The sequence below is a fragment of the Emydura macquarii genome, unplaced genomic scaffold (assembly GCF_026122565.2).
Source record: "Emydura macquarii macquarii isolate MOO-44397 ecotype Brisbane River unplaced genomic scaffold, CSIRO-AGI_Emac_v2 contig_1041, whole genome shotgun sequence".
In the NCBI taxonomy this organism is placed as follows: domain Eukaryota; kingdom Metazoa; phylum Chordata; order Testudines; family Chelidae; genus Emydura; species Emydura macquarii.
Genome location: NW_027131178.1, coordinates 1,713,062 through 1,734,537, shown reverse-complemented (window position 1 = coordinate 1,734,537; position 21,476 = coordinate 1,713,062). Strand labels below are relative to the sequence as shown.

At 49.6% G+C, this 21,476-nt stretch overlaps 1 protein-coding gene across 1 annotated transcript; it reads left to right on the top strand.

Annotated features, from left to right (window-relative positions):
- Window positions 1-4,122: 4,122 nt before the first annotated feature.
- XKR5 (XK related 5) lies at window positions 4,123-19,818 on the top strand. Its single transcript, XM_067544981.1, has 7 exons — window positions 4,123-4,180; window positions 6,175-6,358; window positions 10,562-10,743; window positions 12,990-13,199; window positions 13,865-14,034; window positions 14,897-15,008; window positions 18,265-19,818. The coding sequence occupies exons 1-7, from the start codon at window positions 4,123-4,125 to the stop codon at window positions 19,575-19,577; spliced, it is 2,229 nt and encodes a 742-aa protein (XP_067401082.1). The 3' UTR covers window positions 19,578-19,818.
- Window positions 19,819-21,476: the final 1,658 nt, after the last annotated feature.

Genomic DNA, 21,476 nt, shown 5'->3' with positions numbered 1-21,476 from the left:
GCTTTATTACAGCCAGGTCAGCTGGGATGGCGACCTTCTGACCCCTGAATCCAGTGTAGGACTGGAGGGGAGCCGCAGGCACCGGATAGGGCTACCAAAGTCATTCTGGTGCTGAAACCAATGCCTGAGGAGGCATTGCCGCCAAAGCAACTGCAGCACATGCTGGATCCCTCCTGGGAGGAGCTTAGCCTGCCCTGGAGAAGCAGCCACAGAAGCAGCAGCAGAGATGGAAGAAGCAGAAGTCGCCCCAGAGCCTGGTAAGTTTCTGGCTCCATGTTTGTTTTTATTAATATTCTAATGGGAGGAATTGCCTGGTTACGAATCAATGCAAAAGTTATTAGCAGCCGCGGGTAGCAGCGTGTATCTGCTAATGGGGGATTGCACACCAAAGGCTTAGTGCCCCCTGCCCACTCCCTTCACCACCGTGTCGAATTCAAAACGGAGACTGAGAAGTACAAACAGTGAAACAAACATTTTAAAATGAAGTTTGAATAGAAACTTTCATATTCTTGCTACAACGTGCCAGAGGTGTTAAAAATATGAATTTTATATTGGTAGCCCTTCTGGGGACGCCACAATTTAATTTTTCCTTCATTGTGAAAACTATTTATTCCTTCTCTTTGTTTCCTGTCTTTTAACCAACTACCGAGCCATGAAAGGACTTTCCCTCTTATCCCATGACTGCTTACTTGGCTTAAGAGCCTTTGGCCTGGGACCTTGCTAACGGCTTTCTGAAAGTCTAAGTACACTATATCAACTGAATCACCCTTGTCCACACGTTTGTTCACCCCTCAAAGAATTCTAATAGACTGTTGAGGCATGACTTCCCTTTACAAAAGCCGTGTTGACTCTTCCACAACATATTGTGTTCATCTACATGTCTGATAATTCTGTTCTTTACTATAGTTTCAACCAATTTGATTGGTACTGAAGTCAGGCTTATGGGCCTGTGTGTTAGTCTACAGTCTCATGTTCATCTATTTTACAAAACTATGATAAATCTTGTACAAAGTATGCCTTGTGAGGTATCACTTGAAAATTCTATTGTATGGTCATTCTTTGGCAGGCAGAAGGGTGTGAGAAATTTATATCCTGTGAAAACAGACTAGTTGTCATCTGAAACCCACCTGGAGATGATTCTCAAAGAGGAGGAAAAGATATGAACAGAGGCCCCAAATCACCTCTCTCCCTTCTCTACTCAGAGCCTCAACAACCTTTGAAGGACAAAGGATGCATCATTGAACTGGGAGAGTGGTCCTGGCTGAAGGTATTGCAGCCATACTGTAAGCATAGGCGTGCGCACGGGGTGTCCCGGGTGTGCCCAGGCACATCCTAACGCAGGGGTGTCAAACATACGCCCCTTACGATACATCCCGCGGCGCCATCTGTAAGCATATGATGAGATGAGCATATCACTTACCTTGATGAAGTAGGTATTAGTTTATGTTTTACCTTTTATTTCTTTGTAACCAAGTCTGACTTTTTATGACTCATTACTTGTAATCTCTTAAAATCTTTCTTTCTGTAGTTAATAAACTTGTTTTATTGTTTTACCTAAACCAGTGTGTGTTTGGATTGAAACATCTGGGAACTCCATTTGAGATAACGAGGTTTGTGCACATCATTTTGTATTAATGAAATGATGGACTATCTATGAGCTTGTGTTGTCCAGGAGAGCTGGGCAGTACAAGACACACATTTCTGGAGACAAGTCTGTGACTGGGAAATTGCTGGTGTCACTGTGCAATGTAATTCAGGAGAGGCTGGCTTAGGGCATTCTTAGAGCATACTCAGCTGGGAGTAATTTGCACGCTGAAGGCTGTGGGAGAGCAGGCCAGGAGTGGTTCCTCTCACACCAAAGCAGTGTAAAAGACACCCCAAGTTGGAGAACTCAGGGGACACAGCTGTCCAACAGTCCAGATTGTACCCTAGGGAATGTCACAGCTTGTCATTGCCAGGGTTGTCTTTGGAGCCTTTTTAAAAAATTGGCGTCACATTAGCTATCCTCAAGTCATCTGGTACAGAGGCTGATTTAAGCGTTAGGTTACATACAGGAGTTAATAGTACAACTTCATATTTGAGTTCCTTCAGAACTCTTGGGTGAACACCGTCTTGTCCCAGTGACTTACTGTTTAATTTATCAGTTTGTTTTAAAACCTCCTCTGTTTTCACCTCAGTGTGGGACTCATCCTGAGATTTGTTACCCAAAAAGAATAGCTCAGGTGTGAGACTCTCCCTCACATCATCTGCAGTGCAGACTGATGCAAAGAATTAATTTAGCTTCTTCACAATTGCCTTCTCTTCCTTGTGTGCTCCTTTAGCACCTCAATCATCCAGTGGCCCCACTGATCGTTTGGCAGGTTTCCTGCTTCTAATGTACTTCTTAAAAATTGCTGTTAATTTTTATGTCTTTTGCTAGTTGCTCTTCAGATTCTTTTTTGGCCTGCCTAATTATACTTTTACACTTGACATGCCAGAGTTCATGCTCCTTTCTATTTTCTTCAGTAGGATTTTACTTCCAATTTTTAAAGGATGCCTTTTTGTATCTAACTGCCTCTTTTACTCTGTTATTTAGCCGTGGTAACATGTTTTTGGTCCTCTTGTCTTTTTGATTTGGGGGCATACATTTAGTTTGAACCTCTCTTCCGGTGTTTTTAAATAGTTTCCATGCAGCTTGCAGGCATTCATTATTGTGATTGTTCCTTTTAATTTCTGTTTAATTTCTGTTTAAATAACTTCCTCGTTTTTGTGTAGTTCCCTTTTTTTAAATTAAATGCTACTGTGGTGGGCTTCCCTACAAGGATGTAAAATTTAACTACATTATGGTCGCTATTACCAAGTGGTTCAGCTATATTCATCTCTTGGAGCAGATCCTGTGCTCCACTTAGGACTAAATGAAGAATTGTCTTTTCCCTTCTGCGTTTCTAAGTTCCAGGACTAGCAGCCCTAAGGAGCTGGCTTGATCCCGGAAGCCACTGACATACTATGGTGATGAGAGCAGTATAAGCACATATATAGAATAGACCAAAGGAAAAAGCAACTGCTCTTGGTCCATTTCACCCTTCTGGCAGTTTGGGACTCCATGTTTGCTTGCTGATAGGGAGGGAAACCTGGCGGAATGAACACCCAAGAATGAACATCCATGTTCTGGATAGACAGCACATTTATAAAATGTGTAGAAAATACCGAGCTGGATTAGGTTGCAAGGGATTTGGAGGATGGGATTAGAATTCCACATGATCTTTACAAACAGGAGAAATGGCCTGAGTTCAATAGGATGAAATTCAATAAGGACAAATGCCAACTATTACACTTAGGAAGGAATAATCAATTACACAAACACAAAATGGGAAATGACTGCTTAAGAAGTAGTACTGCAGACGAGGATCTGGCTCACATACTAAATATGAATCAGAAACTAGTGGCTCACAAACTAAATATGAATCAACACTGTGATACTGTTGCAAAAAAAGCCAATGTCATTCTGGGATGTATTCGCGGGAGTGTTGGAAGCAAGACATGAGAAGTAATTCTTCCAATGGATTCAGCACTGATAAAGCCTCAAAGGGAATATTGTGTCCGGTTCTGGGCACCAAACTTCGGGAACGATATGGACGAACTGGAGGCAGTCCAGGGGACAGCAACACAAATGGCCTATGAAGAAAGACTGAAAAAATGGTGTTTGTTTAGTCTGGAGAAGAGAGGCGTGAGGAAGGACATGGTACCAGTCTTCACGTCCGTAAACTGACGACAAAGGGCTTTCCTGAGCCACTGAGGCCAGGATGAGAAGCAATGGGCTTAACCTGCAGCCAGAGGGAGGTAAGCTAGATATAGGGAAAAGCTGCCTAAGGGTTGGGGTGGGTAAGCCCTGGAGCACACTGCCTCTGCAGATTGCAGACGCTCCATCCTTTGGAGGGTTTTAAGAACAGGTTAGACAAACACCTGGCAGGCCGCTAAGGGGGAGGGAGCCTTGCAAAGGCCCAGGCCGCTGGCCCTTTAAGGGGTGGGACTGTCTGCAGCGCAGCCGGGAGGGGCGGGGAAGGGCTGCCAGTGCCGGACTCGGTGCTTGCAGCGGGTGCTGGGTCTGAGCGCGCTGAGCCTGGCTCGCGCTGCCCCGGGAGGATGCGCGCGGCCTTCGCGGGACTCTCGCTCCTGTGGCTCGCGGCCGAACAGAGTGCGCGTGCGTGAGTTCCCCCTGCACGCGGCTAACTTGGGGGGGGGTGCACGCGCAGCAGCGGACACCCGACGACGCCTCTCCCCCCCTCCCCCCCCCGCCAATGCAATGCAATGCAATGCACGCGTGTAACGGCGCTGACCCCCCTCCCCCCCCCGGTCCCTGCCACAAATGCACGGAGCTCCCCCCACGCAGCGAGCACCCACCGACCTGAATGACACATCCCTCCCCCCCGGGGCCGTGCAGTGCAGTGCAGTGCGTGCACCCCGCTGAGCCCCTAGCACAGGGGGTCTGAGCAGCAGCAGCAGGACACGGGGAGCGGCGGCCCCGGCTCCGGCCGTTTCCCGGAGCGGCGGCTGCTGCGGCTGCACCGAGGAACTTGCAGCGCGCGTAGTTTTTAAAATCCGTAACCCTGTGTGTGCCGGGTTCCTCCTGCTCCCGCTGCCCCCTTCCTCTGCAGGCTGCCCCCGTGGGCGCTGCTGCCCTCCCAGAGCCGGCAGGTGGATGGGAGAAGCGGCACCTTGTGCTGATGCCCCGTGCTCAGGGCTGCTGGCGAGGGGAGGGTCCCGCGAGGCGTTGCTTAACCCTCCCTTCCCCCACTCCGTTATGCTCTGTTGATTTGCCAGGCGTTTTATGGACTGAAACGTGTTTTCAGTGACTGGCGCCAGAATCCTCAACCTGAGCAAGCCCAGAGTTTGGGGAGTTCGGGCTTGGCCCTGCTTTGAGCCGGGGGTTGGACTAGGAGACCTCTGAGCTTCCTTCCAACCCTCATCGCCTGTGATTCTATGATCTGGGTTGGCCTGAGCCGTTCCTCGGCGTCTCCCTGGCTCCCCTAGATCCATCGCTGACAGCAGTGGAAGTGCAGACGACTACAACATCTTTGGGGAGACCATGTGGCCAAAGTGATAAAGCACTAGACTGGGACTCAGGAGACCTGGATTTGTTTCCAGCCTGCTGATTCTGAGTAGCCTTAGGCAGGTCTCTTCCCTCTCCTGCTCCCTTAATTTGGGGATGATGATGCTGATCACCTTGGTAAAGCACTGTGCGGTCTACTGATGAGTGCAATATAAGTTCTTTATTAGTTTATTCATTGCTGTACACACAACCTTCAGGAAACAAGCCCCTACACGTTTAAAAGTCTTTGGCTAAACTGAGGAGAGAGTATTTATTTGTGATTTGTATTGCCTTAGCACCAGGCCCCATTGTGCTAGGTGCTGTACAAACAGAACAAAAAGACAGCCCCTGCCTGAAGGAGCTTATAGTCTAAGTCAATATTGTGGTAGTACCTAACGGCCCCAATCAAGATCTAGGCCCCATTGTGCCAGGTGCTGTACGCACACACAGCAATGGATAGACCCTGCTCCAGAAAACTTACAGTTTATGACATAAATGAAGGAAACATGCATAGTTATGTCGTGCATTAACCTACACTTAGAAATAAGATTTCAAAAGTGTTAAGGGAAGGGGAGCCCAAACTGAAAACCTAATCTAAACCCTCTCTTGCTGTAAGAGCAGCGAATTTATTTTTATTATTAATTTGTATGGTGGTAGTGCCAAGCGGCCCCATTTATGAAGAAGGGCCCCTGCGCCGTGCAAGCAGATAATGAAAAAGGCAGTTGCTGCCTCCCAGAGAGCTTGCAATCTAAATATAAGACTGTAGACGGATGCAAAAAGATACAGACTGACGGAGCACAAGGTAGTGTGCTCAGATGCTTATGCTCAAAGTGACAAACAGAGGTGGCAGCACATGAGCTGCCTCGCCATTGCTGAGCGTTGTGTAGGTATTGTGGGAGAGGTGAGTTTGAAGGAGTTTAATGTAGTGCCTCTGTGGATCTTCATGGGGAGCTTTGCCCAGGCATACCAGTGGCATGGGAGAAAGAGCCACAATGCCTGTGGCCAGATGGGATTTGGGCCACAAAGTCTGGCACTGTTAGAGCGGAGGTGGAGAGGTACCACGTGTGTGTCCTCATCCGTCGTATTGTTTCTTTTCCCTTTTTCAGGGGTCTGCACCATTGTCCATTATCTTCTCTCTGGCCAGTATCTCTGGTGCTGGTTGACCATTGGCTTGCTTCTACCTGCCTACATAGTTCAGCTCCTCAGCTTCTCTTGGTTCCGGGCAGATGGGCACAGAGGCGGCTGCTGTCTAGTGATAGTGCACGTGCTGCAGCTGGGGATTTGGAAGAGGTGAGAAACCAACTCGTAGCATTTGAAAAATTAGGAGGTTTGGAATCTAATCTTCTGAGGTCAAATATATGTACTTTGCATGGAGCGTGTGCATGCATGCATGTGTGTAATGTGGTAAGGAGAACCCTGGGGATTGTGTTAGGTGTCTCTTTCTGCAATGTAGGATCAGGATTTTCCTATGGAGCATTGAGACTGCAAAGCACAGAACGGTGTGTAAACACTTCTCTAGAAAGTTGCTAGCCTGGTTTCCAGTTACAGTAGAACCCTGATGTTATGAGCATTGCTCTCATGAATGACTGGTTATCTGAACCATCTTTCTGCCACCGTATGTGACTCTGATCCTTCGGCCAACATAGATTTATAGAAACGTCAAGCAGGAAGGGACCTCAAGAAGTCATCAAGTCCAGCCCCCTGTGCTGAGGCAGGACCAAGTAGAGTTAGACCAGTGGTTCCCAACCTGTGGCCCAGGGGCCAAAAGTGGCCCACAGGGGGCTTTCAATGCTGCTGGTTGCAGAAGGAAGCCACTGCCTAAGGACCCGGGTGGAGTGCGTTTCCGCAGGGCTAAAAGACCGGCGCAGGCTCCTTGCTGCAGCCAAGGAGACGGGAGATCAGCGCTGTTACCAGATTTGCCCTTCACCTTGGGGTATGCTCATTTATTCGGGTTACCTTCCTGGAAGGGTGTGTGATTCGAGGGGTGTGATTCTACTAATGTACTGCTTGTGTTACTTGTGTGTTCATAGGGCTACAAAAACCCCCTCCCAATGGAGCTATCCTGCAGGACCTAAGGTTTTCAGGGCTGGGTTCCTCCAGCACCTGATTCAAATAAACCCCCCACAGATACACACACTCATTTCAGATTAACTGAGTGTGTCTGAGCAGACCGGGCTATCAGCACTCTCAGCTGACCCCTTATGTGTCCATGAACTCAGCAGGCTGGGTGACTCCACACTTTCAGTGGCCACCCTTATATGCCCCTTTGCAACGCACCAGAACAGAGCAGGCTGGGTCCAAACAGCACCTTTTTGGCTAGCCCCTGGACTCAATCAGTGGGTCAAACAGCACCTTGAGCCGCACCCTTATTTGCCCCTGGACTCCATAGGCTAGGCAGAGCAGCACTTCCCGGCTGTCCCCTTCATATGCCCCTTTACACCACAATTGTTCTAGCAGGAACCCCCTTGATGAGCAAACCCCATAGGATTTTTGGGCACTCCAGAGATCTTTGACTTAGGTAAGAGAAGCGTTGCTACAGAGCAAGATAGAGACCAAGAACACAAAGGAGTAAAATAAAGTTTGGAGAGATAAAGAGATAAAGAGGCAACCAGTTTGATTATAACAGTTATTTTATTGCTAGGTATATAAAACTTATGATACTAATAGTAATAATCAAAGGAGAGAAAAACAATCAAAGGCAATACAACACAATTACAGTTGGGGTATTGGAGAAAGCTAGCCCAGGTTTGATTACAAAAGTAGAAAGTTATACCTGGACTAAGGGGGGGGGGGAAAGATGTGTTGGGGAAAGAAGGCAGGGGGAGGAGGGGGGTGGTCTCACCACTCCATGCAGCTCAGAGGTTCCCAGGAACAGGCTGGTCAGCTTAGGGTCTGGAGTGCTTTGAGTCTGGCAGAGTCCCCAGCAGGATCAGTCAGGAAGAGGGGGAAGTTCCAGTGGAACTGATGCAGCATTTGGATCCAAGCATCAGAACGGAGGTGTGACTTCTGATTGGGGGTTTGTAGACCCCAGGTTTGTTTGTGGATAAACAATGTCTGGACAAAAGGAGCTGATCATTCCCGGAAGGGCATCTTTCCTAGAGAGAGCTCCCAATGCAACCAGGATACAGTGTTTTGCATGTCAATAACTAGAATGATCTGATAACTGCGGAGCTGGATGTGTACAGTTTTCTCACACACAGAAAAATCAAGCATGCTATCAAGTTGTTACCATTGATTATATGAACTGTTATTGAGTGATAAATCAGTTCACCTATGCACTGCACCTACTGTAATCTTGATGTTCAGTTTTATAAACTTTTCAGTTTTACCAACTCAATCCTGCATAAAATAGGGGATAGTAAAATAGGGGTTCTACTATCTGGAGGAAGATGGGAGCTGGGAGTAAGATGATGGGAAAGTTGACATGTTCTGGCACCTCGGTGACATGCAAAGACACATCACACTCTTAATGTCATTTTTTAGATCGACTGGCCCAATATTATGATACTATTTGAGAATGCTTCTCTTTTCCCAAGTGGTGGAAAAAAGTCCTAAGGATTTGTCCATTGTTCCTGGTGTTGGAAGGAAAGCTTATTTGTCTGGTGTGGTTTTTTTTTTTTTTGTTTTTTGTTCTGATTTTAATTGAAGACCCTAAAAACCCTTCTGATCTTGTCCACATTAAATTGGGGTGGGAGGGAAGGGAAGGGAAGTGGAAGATGCTCAGTTAATGCTCACAAAACTTGTTTGCACTTTATATATAACTTTTGATTAATGCCAGAGGGACTTCTTTTTAATTCAGTAGTATTTCCTCTGCTTGTTTGTGAAGCTCTCCTTAGCTATAAAGTATATAATAGTGCCATTGTAAATGGACATCTCAAGGACATGTTGCACTTTTCTTAAGGCAGCCAGTCACTCTCAGAAGCTTGGAACTGCAAGCTATCTCCATAACTGCATTTCTTATCTCCGCCCTTGAGCGTATGCAGTTACATTTAATAATGTTAGCAGATGATTGGGGAGAAACTGTCACAGATTTCTTTTCAGGCCAGGATGGGCTGTTATCATCTAGTCTGACGTTCTGCATAGCGCAGGCCAGGGAATTTCACCCAGCGATTCCAGCTTCTAGCTCAATAATTTGTGCTTGAACTAGAGCACTGCCTGGCGAATGAGGCCTAGGAGGGTGTGAAATAAGAGGGTGGGAACCGTTTTAAAGCTATACTGGAGAAAGCATTGGAGGACAAATTGCATGGGACCGTTGCTCCACTGATAGAGGAATGGACTAAATGACCAAATCACATCTGTGTTACAACAACTCCGTCTAGGGAGCTGGTTCCAGAACTCTTCCATTTTGTAATGTAGGTGGGACCTAACCACGGTCACGAATCATGCAAAAGCCTTTGAGATGCTGTAGTTCGGGGAGACTGTTAACAGCTAAAATAGAACCACGTGAAAACAACTTGGTGCACACACAGAGTTGCACCATTTTAAATGAATTGGTTTGACATCCAACCTTTAGTTGAACCAGTAAAATTTCTGTGTGTAGACAAGACGGTGCTGCAACACAATTGTAGAGCTGACTGGTCTTTGTGCTGAGGGATTAGGATTCTGTAGTTGCATGGCAGAGAAACACCCATTGTATGAACCTTTGCAGACAGAAGGCAGTTGGAGAAAGTGAGCTAAATGTCGGACTTGTCACTTTTTGCGCTGTCCTTTCATGGTGGCAGTGATGGGGTTATTGGTTCCTTGACGCTCCTTATGTCCATTAAATCCAGTGTCTCTGTTGGGAATGTCTGTGCATGCCTGAAGTGTAAAAGTAAACTAAGAGCCTCTGGCTGATAGCAGGTCTGCCAGATGGCTGTATTTACAGTGTGCCTAGGGTTTATTGCAAAACCCTGGTAACTACCTTAAGTAAACCTCTCTAAAAGATTAAAAGCTGTGAAATAAACTACATTGGGTGTATATCAGTAACGAGTCACTGATTAAACCTGTGTCAGTGTTAACGGATTAGCTAAAGTTCACGGTACTCAACCTGATAAAATAGTGGTTCTGGAGGTGGAGGAGCAGCTTTCTAAGCATTAATGCACTCAGAGCGGCTGTAAAAGAACTCTTGAGAGTGTGTATCATTCGTGTGTGTGTATTTAATAACTTCACCTAGAATTCCTGCTCAGAATTATTTGTCTAGCACCAGCAACGTGCTAAGTGGCTTTACCGAGAAGCATTAAGACAAGAGGCCTGATTTTCCTCTGCTTTAAACCATGTGTAGTCATTTACGCTGGGTGTAAAATGCTCCCGGATCAGGATGTCATTGCTTTACACAAGGGGAAATGACTTTACAGGGTCCACAAGGCCTGATTCTCCTGTAGATCACACCTTTGTACATCAGAAGTAACTGCTGAAAGCAGTAGAGTTATGCTGTAAAGTTGGTGGAAGTAGGATCAGAATCAGGCCCAGATCCTTTGCCCCGAGGAGCCCTGATTGTGGTTTTTCCTCTTTCAGGCACTGGGACGCTCTGTGGACAGCTGCGAAGGCTGGAGGAAGCTCCATCGCTGGAGATCTCCTCATGCAGCAGGGTGACCTGTCAGTTCTGCGGCTGCTGGAAGCTCTGCTCCAGACCTTGCCCCACCTGTTGCTACAGAGCTACGTTTTTGTAGCGGTGGAACCGACTGGCCTTGTCCCAGGTGAGTAGGGGGTCTTTAAATGTAGAAGGAAGGCGATGTAAGTGGGTGATGGACCCTTGTCCTCTAACGTACCCAGGGTAGATGGGCACAGGCCGCAGGAGTGGACTTTCAGGATGAAGGATCATATTGCAGACTGACTGGAGAAAAACAAATTCAGAACAAGGTTTTTCAAAATGAGCATCTTGAGTGGCAAAGGCGGGTGTCTCTCCCCCTCTCTCAAGGGTTCCCCGTCTTTTCCCACCCGTTGCTCTTGTGACCCCACGCAGTGGACACGTTCCTTCCAGCAGAGAAAGCCCAGAGCGTGTCTGCTTCGCTTCTTAATCTGCCTGCAGCACGACTGCTCTTCAACAGCCTTCTGCTCAGTGGCTAGCTCATGCCAAAGCAGAGAGACGGGGGATCTAACTTGGGTTCTGTGTGTGGGCACGGAAGGCCGTCAGGAGGCCTGTGGTTGTCTCGCCTTTTGGAGGAGTTAATCACTAGGTTTTGTTGGGGTGTGTGATGGCTCAGGGACTGATCTTGGGGTAGGAATTATAGAATCCTTGCTGTTGAGATGGACTATCCAGGTCATCTCTCTGCAACTACAGAATTATCTCCTGCAATGGACCCGCAATCTGCCCTCTACAGAGAAGAGCTCTCCACTTCCCTGGCAGGTTTGAATCCAGCTCAGGTGCATGATGATAGGCCACCGAAAAGCTGGGCAAGATAAAATTAGTGTTCTCGGCCCATTGGAGAGAAGCCACTGTGGCTGACACTAAGGGGCAGTCTTACAAGAGAAGCCAAGGACTGAATGAGCATGAAGAGTTAAGAACCATGATGCTTAGTTGTCTCCATCTGTAGCCCTCCAACTGCTTTTTAAAGGAGGCCAAGTGTCAGCTGTGTTTTGCAAATAGGGACACTAAGGTACAGAAAGGTTGTGTGTTGCCAAGGCCACGCTGCAGTTCAGTGCCAGACACACCTACTAAAGGAACTGCTGGTTCGCCCAGACTAGGGTTGTGGGAGGATGGGCTAAATTTGCCCTGCCGCTGCCTGTGGTATCCCTACTCTGCGTGTGCACACGTGGGAATATCAGTCCCACAGGTGCTACGAGTCCCTCCCTCACACACAAAGGTTTCTCCATAGGCTCTCTGATCTGCTACAGTGTGTAACAGCCTGTCCTTGTAAGAGAGATTGCAACCACGTGCAGTGTCTGTGGGGAGCACTGTATTGCATTTATGAATGGTTGATGTGCGATAGTATTCTGTGCTGTGGAGGAGAGTTTCCCACGGCACCTCCAGGAACTAAAAACAGGGTTGGAGGAGGGGAGGGTTATGGCAAGTCACTGAGACTAAACCGCTCCGGGGAGATTCTATCCCCTGTGGTCGTTTGCATAGAGTGGCTCAGGCTGGGTTTTCCAGCAACTAGGAAACCAAGAAAGGGTTTTTGCTATAAAATAATGAGCCTCAACTGACTCGTGGGCTTCCTTCTGATCAGCAAAGGTCCAAGGGGGACCCCAACCCTTGTGGAAGGGTTGGAAGGACTTTGGCCTATGAGAACCTCAGAAGATGAATGGGTGACTCCTGGTACGTTCCGTGTGGGTTTAAATCTGTATTATTTCGATTGTTTTCTCTGTAATGCTTCTACCTGAAGAATAAACATGCTTGCTCAGAAGGAGCTGGGTGTAATGGGGGGCAACACACTGTTCATAGCTCTCAGAGAGAAAGCAATGCCCAGGGGCTGGCTATTGGGCAGACTAGCTTGCTGGGGCTAGCACAACGGAAGCCAGGGGGTGCTGTGCAGCCTTAAAACCCCCAGCTCAGAAAGGTGTGGGCAGGGTCCCTGCCCAGAGACAGATGATGACTGGAGACCTGATTGGGTACCCCTGGGGTGGACCATGGGAGGAGAAGTGGAAGGTACAGGTGCAGTTCTGTTGAAACTGTGACAGCGCTGATGAGGTATTGATAGGAAGGTGCGCTTGATGCACTGCTGTGTGTTAGCACGAAAACACTTGTCAGGGGATTGATAGTCTCCTAAAGGCTGTTGCAAAAGATGCTTTTAATCCTCATAAAACTGATACCTCCGGGGAGAGATGGAAGGAGAGAAATTCAGGGTGAGAGTTTAGTGGAGAGCAAACACGGGTGAGCGGAGGAACGTTTGGTAAAATGCTCCAGCTGGAGTGAAAACCCTGCGTTCCTGTGGAAGGCAGATGACCTGGATTTCTGAGCCCGCGTGGTGCCTTTCAGATAATGTCCCTCCCCCTTCGTTTGTAGGTGTGAGCGCTGGACTATCCCTGCTCTCCCTCTCCTGGGCTTTGGTCTCTTATAGCCGCTTCACGTGCCTAATGAAACCAGGTCATCTCTACATGCCAGCGGCTGCCCTCCTGTGCCAGTTGCTGTGGAGGACAGCGATGCTAGGATCAAGGGTCGTGGCCTTGGTGCTCTTTGCCAAAGTCTACGCTGTCTGGATCTTTGCTGTAGCAGGTAAGATCAGATTTCCTGTGCATGCTCCTGCAGTTAATAGTCTCCTGTGTCATCTGTTGCAAACAGCCACTAGGGGGCATCATTCTCCTGTTCTCTCAGGGAGGTAGGCGTATGTCTCCACTGCAAAGAAAAACCGGCAGCGCTGAGTCTCAGAGCCCAGGTCAGTAAACTCGGGTTGCGGGGCTAAAATAGCAGAATAAACTGTCCCGCTCGGGCTAGAGCCCAGACTCCGAGACCTTCCCTCTCGCCGGGTTTTACAGCCTGGGCTTTTAGCCCCGAGTCTATTGACCCAGGCTCTGTGAGTCAGCACCACAGGTTTTTCTCTACAGTGTAGACGTACCCCAGGTGTCTGAATCCAGATCATCTGTTTTTTTAGTAAATGCACAGCACATGAACAGTGTTGCCTTGACAGCCCTGGCGGCTGCAATCCTTCTTCCATCCAGGACTGGTACAACACGGGCAAAGCTTTCCGTGTGCTGCCCCACAGGCCCGGGTGCAAGGAAGTGAATCTGTTCCTTTGCACTTCGATCCCTGATTTCTCCGTCCACTCACAGGGCTTCTTGCCAGTGGTCCCCCGTCCGTGCTGATGCTTGTGAGTTGCTAGCTTCCCCCTCAGCTCACCGCGGCAGCTAACTTGCTTTATGCTTTCTGCCCTCCCCGCCCAGGTGCTCACTGGCTCGTGATGTCCTTCTGGCTGGTGTCTCAGCAAACCGACATCGTAGCAGGTTCCTGTCACTGGAGACTATTCAACTTCCTGGTGGGGGCTGTGTACATCTTCTGCTACATTAACTTCCAGGCTGGCCCCTCCAAGTACAGAGTGGCTGTGTTTTATGTGGTAAGCGCTCGGTCTCTTCCAGGCTCTTGTAGTCAGTCACTAACAATGAAAAGAGTTAAGAACTAATCCAACCATAAAACCTGGGCAGCAAGGGCCATGGCTGCTTCTGTGTGTCCTACAATGCAGCCCATACAGTCCGGCCATAAACTATAACAGACCCCACCCAAGGGCTTCCAGCAGTGACCTTCACATCTTGCTTCCGGTGAGCCATTTCCCCATCTCCCCCTTTGAACAGCAGTGCTCCCTGGGGTGGCACTTCCTTCCTGACCTTTATAAAGGATCAATCTCTGCCCTGAGGCATAAGATTGGATTGCCCTTATTTTAGCATGCATAGCTACATCTTTATGTTGGCAGCATCAGTTCCGCTTGCAAAATCCCGCTCCAATAAATGGAGTCGACACACGTTTCTAGAATTGAAGAGATTATAAAGATTAAGTGAGTTTAGTGTCTGTGAAAGATGTGGATTGGCAGCCCTGGAAGACTCCTTTTCGATACAATAATGGCTCCTATTATTATTGTCAGTGGGCAGCAGAGGCATGTTGGTGGTTCTGCCGTGTCTGATGCTACTCCCAGATCTGTGCTGAACCCATTCCATGTTGCTGGTATATTTGTGCTTCAGCACAAAAAAAGGTGCGGTACAAGCTTGCAGTTTATTCTCATAAGCAAAGAGCCACGTTTCATTTCTATTCAAAACCTACGTGGGGGAGAAGCTCAGGGTCTGACAGCAAGTGAGGGCAAAATAAATAGGTAAAGCTTAGCACTTATTCATGTGCATCGTTTATCTCCCTCCACGGTAGGAGCCGTGTCTATAACCGGAGCACATGCAGCTCTGAGTGACTGCTGCCTTTCCTTTGCCCTGCAGATAATGCTGGCAGAGAACGTCTTCCTTTTGCTGTTGGCCACAGACCTCGTGCAGGGGGTGCTGTGGGGTAGCCTGTTTACGGCAGGGACTGTGATGGCTGGATTCGTGATGGGTAAGATCTGTTGCTTTCTCAGAATCTGAATCGGAAGGCCCTCGGGTACTATGCCGATGGGAGTACTGTCGGAACCTGCTTAGAATCGTGTTGCCAGCTCTCCCCATTTTCTCATAATGTTCAGTGTTTTTTCTAAAAGCTCTGGTTCCTGGAGTCATATTGTGAGGACCGGAAGGTGCAGGTCTAGAACCTGCAGCCGGGGGGGGCTCTGGGTCGCTGACGCTCCCTTGGCATCACTCAGGTGAGATAGGTGAGATCTCGCTGAGCTTGGAAGTTCCGTCAGAGCATCCGAGGACTCTGGCTGCCTGATTGGCTCATGGCCGCTACTTAAGCCAGGAAGGGACCCGGCTGGGCCATCCAAGCTGCTGTGCAGACTCTGCTGCCGCCCCGTCGGGCGCTGCTCTTGCCTGCCTCCGGCAAACCGGATCTAAGCCTGGTGTGGATTCCTGCTCCATTCCTGACCTGCTCCTCGCTTCTAGCTCCTGCCTTGCTCCTCTTTCATCCCTGATCCTGGCCACTCCCCCGTTTCTGTCCTTTTACCTGGCTCCTGACCATTGGCTACCAACTCTGGTTTTGACCCCTGCTCCCAACTTCTTTGATTCTCTCAACTTCAACTTGATTCTGGCTCAACCCTTAGCTTTGGCATTTGGTATCCGGCCTTGGCTCTGATCCTCAGCTGTGGTTCCTGGGCCCCATTATGGTTCAGCACCCTGGCTCTGGTACTTGGGAGTTGACTCCAGCTCTGACCCCCACTTCCGTTCCCCAAACTGGATGCCTGCTTAGCCCACTAGACCTGACTTCTGCTCAGACCACGGCGTCCTGGTTCCTAGCAGATGTGGTTCCGTGGGAGTGAATCTCAGCTTTTCCTTTTAAAAAGGGTAACTTTCTAGCCCTCACAGTAGTAGAGGGATGCTTGAAAAAGTGAGCGTTGGGCACCCTGAAGGCTCCGAAACTAGGAAGCAAATGCTGTGGTTGGCGTAAAAAAGTCTCGTTGTTTTGAGAGCCTGACTCCTGATTTTGGAGCGTTTGGGGTGGGCGATGTTGTGACGAAACTCTTCCGGTTTAACACACGCCCGTGAAATGAGTAGGGATACACAAGGGATTGGGCTTGTTAAGGTATGTTCCTTTCTTCTGGGTGAGAGTATGTTGCTAAAGGACTGTGCAGAAATGTGGGAGGGTGGGGGAGGTTCCCCCTCTTTCAGGGACTAGATTTGACCCTTGGCGGGTGATCGCGGCTCCCATTAAGTCAAGTGCATGAGTTTGAGGCCTGAACGTGGCCCGCCCTGCATTGTGAAGGATGTTGGGCACAACTATCATTTGCAACAGTGTGGTGACTCACACGGGAAACTTTATCCTTGTTTCTCTCGCATCGTGCTTGCTCATCACAATCTCCTCCCCTGGGGTAACTTACAGCAGCTCAACTTATGCCTGGTGTTCCTCTCCGCCTGCGTGGATGGGGTGGGGGAAGCGGCTTCTCCACAATGTGCTCTCCACCCCCAAGAGACTGTCCCAGGCATGCAGTGGCCTTGGGACTCAAGTCGGGAGTAGGAGAGTCACAGCACAGAGCTGGGAAGCAGCCACTGACACCTTGACTGAATTTCTCTCTCCGAGGCTGTGATGCCATAGGGGTGAACAGTTAATGCACTTTGACCTGGTTGGGGAGGGACCAGCTGCCATGGGCAGGGTTAGGGGGAACCAACCCTATGGCTGTCCTTGTATCCGCTAGGTTGTGTTCGGCTCTCCGCGCTGAACCTTGGGGGTTTGCAAATTGCCCCTGCATCGCGCTTTCCAAGTCTGTGCACCCTTCAATTGCATAGGGAGCCTGGCTCCAAACTTGTTGGGATCTTCTTGGGAAGTTGTTTCCTTTACGTGGGGAGGGAAGTATCAAGCCCCTAAGTAACTCCTCACTTCACCACCGTCACTGCTTTTCCTCCCTGCCCCCCGTTATCATGCCGTGCACTGCATCTCATGCCACGGACCAGGACTTGAGCGATCTCCTGACTGGAACTGAGCAGATCCTGCATTTGTTCAAGATGAGAATCACGCCGTCTAACTTGATACTTGATTCCATTGACTTCCCTTCTGCCCTCAGCTTAATTTTCAAAGAGCCTGGGGGTAACGTTTTCAAATGCACCTAAGTCACTTAGGAGCCTTTGAAAATGTCACCCTAGAAGTCTCCTTTGGGTCTCTCGATTCCTGGGTGGACAAGAAGCTGTTCTGCAGAAACAGCTCCGGGATGCCGCTTCGCTGTGCCATGACCCTACTAATCTACAATTCCTTCCACCAGATTAAGCTTTTTGAAGGCCATTTCCAGAAACATAGCCCTGGAACCCAACAGCTCCTGCTCTTCATTGCTGGGGTCTGCCCTCAAACCCAGAGATAGCTCGAAAACACCCTCTCTGCATGCTGAGCACTGCAGAGTTCGTGGCAGCGCTTTGCACGACCCTCTGCCTTGCCTCCGATGGCTGTGCGCTGAACCTGATGCAGAAGCCTTTTCTGGACTGGCGTTAGGAGTGGTGGATGTTCTGATTTTCGAGCCGCTGTTCCACTGTCCACGCCTTGACTTCCTACGTCCTCTGCTAACCACAAGCCCTTACCCTTCATCTGCCAGTGACTAAGCAGATTGGTGGCCCTAATAAAATGAGGAACTCCCTGCAGCACAACAGGAAGGCTGGAAGGCCACAAGAGTCATCAAAGCAGTTCTGTATGATGTTTTTGAAAATGTCACGAGACAACGCTCTGGAATAATTTCCACTGGCAAGCAGTAAGTCTGCGTGGTACATTTGGGGCTAAAAACAACTGACCTGCCTTCCGACTAGGTAGCGATGTGCAGAGATGCTAAGCTCTGCTCAAGTCTCTTGTTGGATCATCATCTTAGATGGATCATTGCTCACACATATCCCCTCCCAGTACTTAGGGACTGCTTATCTCTGCCCTTGAGCCATCAAGTGGGAGGATACTGATGCTCCCGGAAGAATTCTTCATATAGGTTCTGTGTAGCCAGATTGCATCTAGCCTCTGGTGCATTGTCCCTCCCCATGACACGGCTTCGGTAGAGTCCTTTACATAACCAACTGAAAATGCTTAAATTGCAAAACCGACCCTTACCTCAACAACTTTGTATACCACTAAATATCAGCAAATGGTACTGCTGTTCATACACCAAATCACATGAGTATTGCTAACTGTCTTGCACTACATGCCACAGTGAGGTGTTGGCAAAAATGTCACCTTGTTCCTCTTTGCTCTCTTTCAGGCTCTGCAGCTCTGGTCATCTATTATAGTCTGCTACACCCCAAATCTACAGAGATCTGGCAGGCTTTCCTGAAGAAATCGTGCAGCATCACAGCTACAAAGGATAACGGGACAGAGGGATCCCCTTTCCAGTCCACCAACGAAGCCGGAGAGAGCTTTGCAATTTCAGGTCAGGGGGATTTTGTATCTTCAAATGCAGTAGTGTCAAAGGTGGTGCATACCAGGCCTGCTTCTAGAGCACACACTGAGACCTCACTTGGAGAACTTGGAAGTCAGACTTCTATGAAGGACACCTGGGCGAACCATCATCACTGGCTGTTGGTAAAGCTAGCTTTGAAAACTGGGGATGTGTCCAAGATCAACGCAGCCTTTGGAGATGGTGGCGTTGGGGAGCTTTATCCGGAAGGATGGGTGGCAAGCAAACACTGCAGTGCCATGCCTGGGCCAGGGACCAAACTTGCCTTTTCTTCAATGGGAAGTTGCTCTGGAACTCCTGAAGCCAGGATGGTGGGACAGAGGCTTGTGGCAGGAGAGGACGGGGCTGGAGAAAGCCTGAGCGGGAAGGAGACGACTTACGTCACTCTAGCAAGCAGCGAACATGGCATGTGCTCTTTAAGAACGCCGCCAACAGTGCAAGAGGAGCGCAAGCCAATAGACTCGAAGAGCAAACATGATACTCGGGCAGACGAAATGGGAGACGTGTCTGTGCCTCTCGCTCCAGACCGCAGTGCCAACGGGAACGCTGCCTGGGAAGCCGTTGTGGAGCACCCAGCAGGAACAGTGCAGATGCATGAGGGTCCCACTCTGTACTTCAGTGCCGATGCAGAGGGTGCTGCGTTTCCGAATGCAGATAGTGGAGCAATCAGTTGCGTGACTGACGGCCTTGTGGAGCTGGTGGAGGGCAGCAGGCTCAGACCTGTACCAGATAACCTGGTAAGTAAAGGAGAGGGCTTCTCCATCACCGTGGCTAATATCAGCCCAATCCTGGGCGTGGGTGCTCACAGCTGTCTGCAAAGCGGTTCTTCCCTCTGCTGCACCAGTCAGTGCAGAGCACGGAGTTCGTCCGAGGAGACCTCGGAGATCGCTGAGCAGGAGGGCGTCTGGAGGGCGCAAGGTAACCACTGGGGCACCGCATCCGTTGGGGCTTGGCTTGCTGCTGTGAAGAGCAGACTGAGGCCAGCCGAGGAACCGTGCTTCACGTCCACCCCCAAGTCTGAGCCCCCCAGCCAGGCCTGCAGGCTGAGAGAGGCAAAGGAGAGGACGAAACTGATGGGGTTGGTGGAGCCATTGTCATGGAGCGAGACTGTAAATTAACCAACTGGGACCGTGCATTTGGTGTCCAATCCAATCCTCTGGCAGCTTGTTAATAATTTACTCCACAGGAGCGTACAGCTCCATTTGTTGTCCGTCTAGAGCTCTAACCTTTTCCTCCTGCTGTGAACACATTGCTAGATTCCTCCTTCCTTGCATACGCGTACTGTATCACGCAGAGTAACTCGCCAGTTGTGTGCAGTCTCTTAACACTGCTTCTGGAGTCCAACTCTGGAGATGTGCACGTCCCTAAAATTCTTCTAAAATGGCCATGCTCTTCTGCAATCTGCAGACACGATGGCAGGAGTTGCGTGGTAAATTGCCAGCAGCAATTGACGGCAGAGGGATGGATGACGGAAACCTGGCAGAGTGTCTTCCACCGAGCATGCTAGCAATGCCAACGGGTACGATGAATGCCAGAGACTCTGTCTGCCTGGCTCTGACCCTAGCACTGAGACTATGCTGCAGCAGTAGGAACTGTAGTCTCCTCTACGATGGCCTGGCTCGGCTGTCTGCAGCACAGGGAAGTTACAGATGTTAGCTCAGGCATTTTAAGAGATGTACAGAGTAATCTTACTAAGCAACTATAGCACGGTGCCTCTGACGTGTTTGTGACAGTGTCTTGAAACTTGGCCATTAGCAGCACTCCTTCCACAGGGGTGTTTCCCCAGCTGCTTGCTTCTCCCCAATGTGGGAGAACAGCTGCCGCCTCAATTTCTCTGGCTGATTTTAGTGCTGTGACCTCTACCCAAAGCAAGAATCTTTCCCTTCCAGGGCAAACGTGAGATCAGCACAGAGCACCATGATCTTCCCTTCCATGTGGGGAGGGCTGACCAATCCCTATAGCAAGGCTCAGGAAGCTGCCCTCCTCCAGGCTAGGTCTTTGCCCCAGGGAAATTTTTCACCCCCAGCTCTTCTTTCTACTCCAGGCTGCAGCTTGGGACCCCTAGGGGCATGTCTACGCTGCAACTGGGCGAGCCTTTCACTAGCTTGGCTCGAGCGAGGGCACTAGAAAAAGCCGTGTGGATGTTGCGGTTCTGCTGGAGACTCTGGCTCGCTACCTGAACTCAGACCCAGAAGAACCCAAGCCGCAAAGTTGCTGCTGCTTTTTCTAGCGCACTAGCTGAAGCCCGGCTGGCACAAGCCTGTGTCACCAGGCTGCGGGGCTTGCTCCCGGGTGCAGTGTAGACATACTCTAAAACAGGAGCAGAATCCTGCCTGTCACAGGGCCGCTTCCTACGGTGGCCGCCTCTGCTTGGTTTTTCTCTCCGGCCTCCTCCTGGCATTCCTCCGCCCAACTGCTCAGTCTCTGGGCCTCACTCCAGATCTTGCTTCAATCCTGCTGTCTCCGAGACTGAGCATAGAGCTTGCCTTATACATGCCCCTAATTCTCACCGGGGCTGACTTCCCGCTTGGTTACGTGATCTGTCTGGGGCGACTGCCGTCCTTGAAGGGGCTGAGCCTGGGAGCTAGGCCTTGACCTTAAAGGGACAAACTGCACTATGGCTGCGAGGGAAGGTCAGCGAGCCGCTGTACCCAACGCACAGAAACAGATCACTCGGGGTGAGTAAATGGCCCCCAAAAATGTCCTTGCTGTGTCTGAGCATTCACTTAAAATGGATGGTTTTATCAGTCTCAGGCAGTGACTCCAGCCCGGCTGAAGCAGGAACAGGAAACAGGTCGGGATGGCATCAGTTCTATCTTAACTAGCCCACAATAATAATGGTCTGAGTCATGTATGTCAAGCCCAAGCAAATGCATTTCTTCCTCATTTAACAGAAGAAGTGAAGTCTCATTGGTATTTGAGCCATAACCCACCCGTGGCGGCTTTCCCTATTGACTACCCCTGGTAGAAATGCCCTGCTGTGCCGCCAGCATGGCCTGCCGCTAGTGAGATGTCAA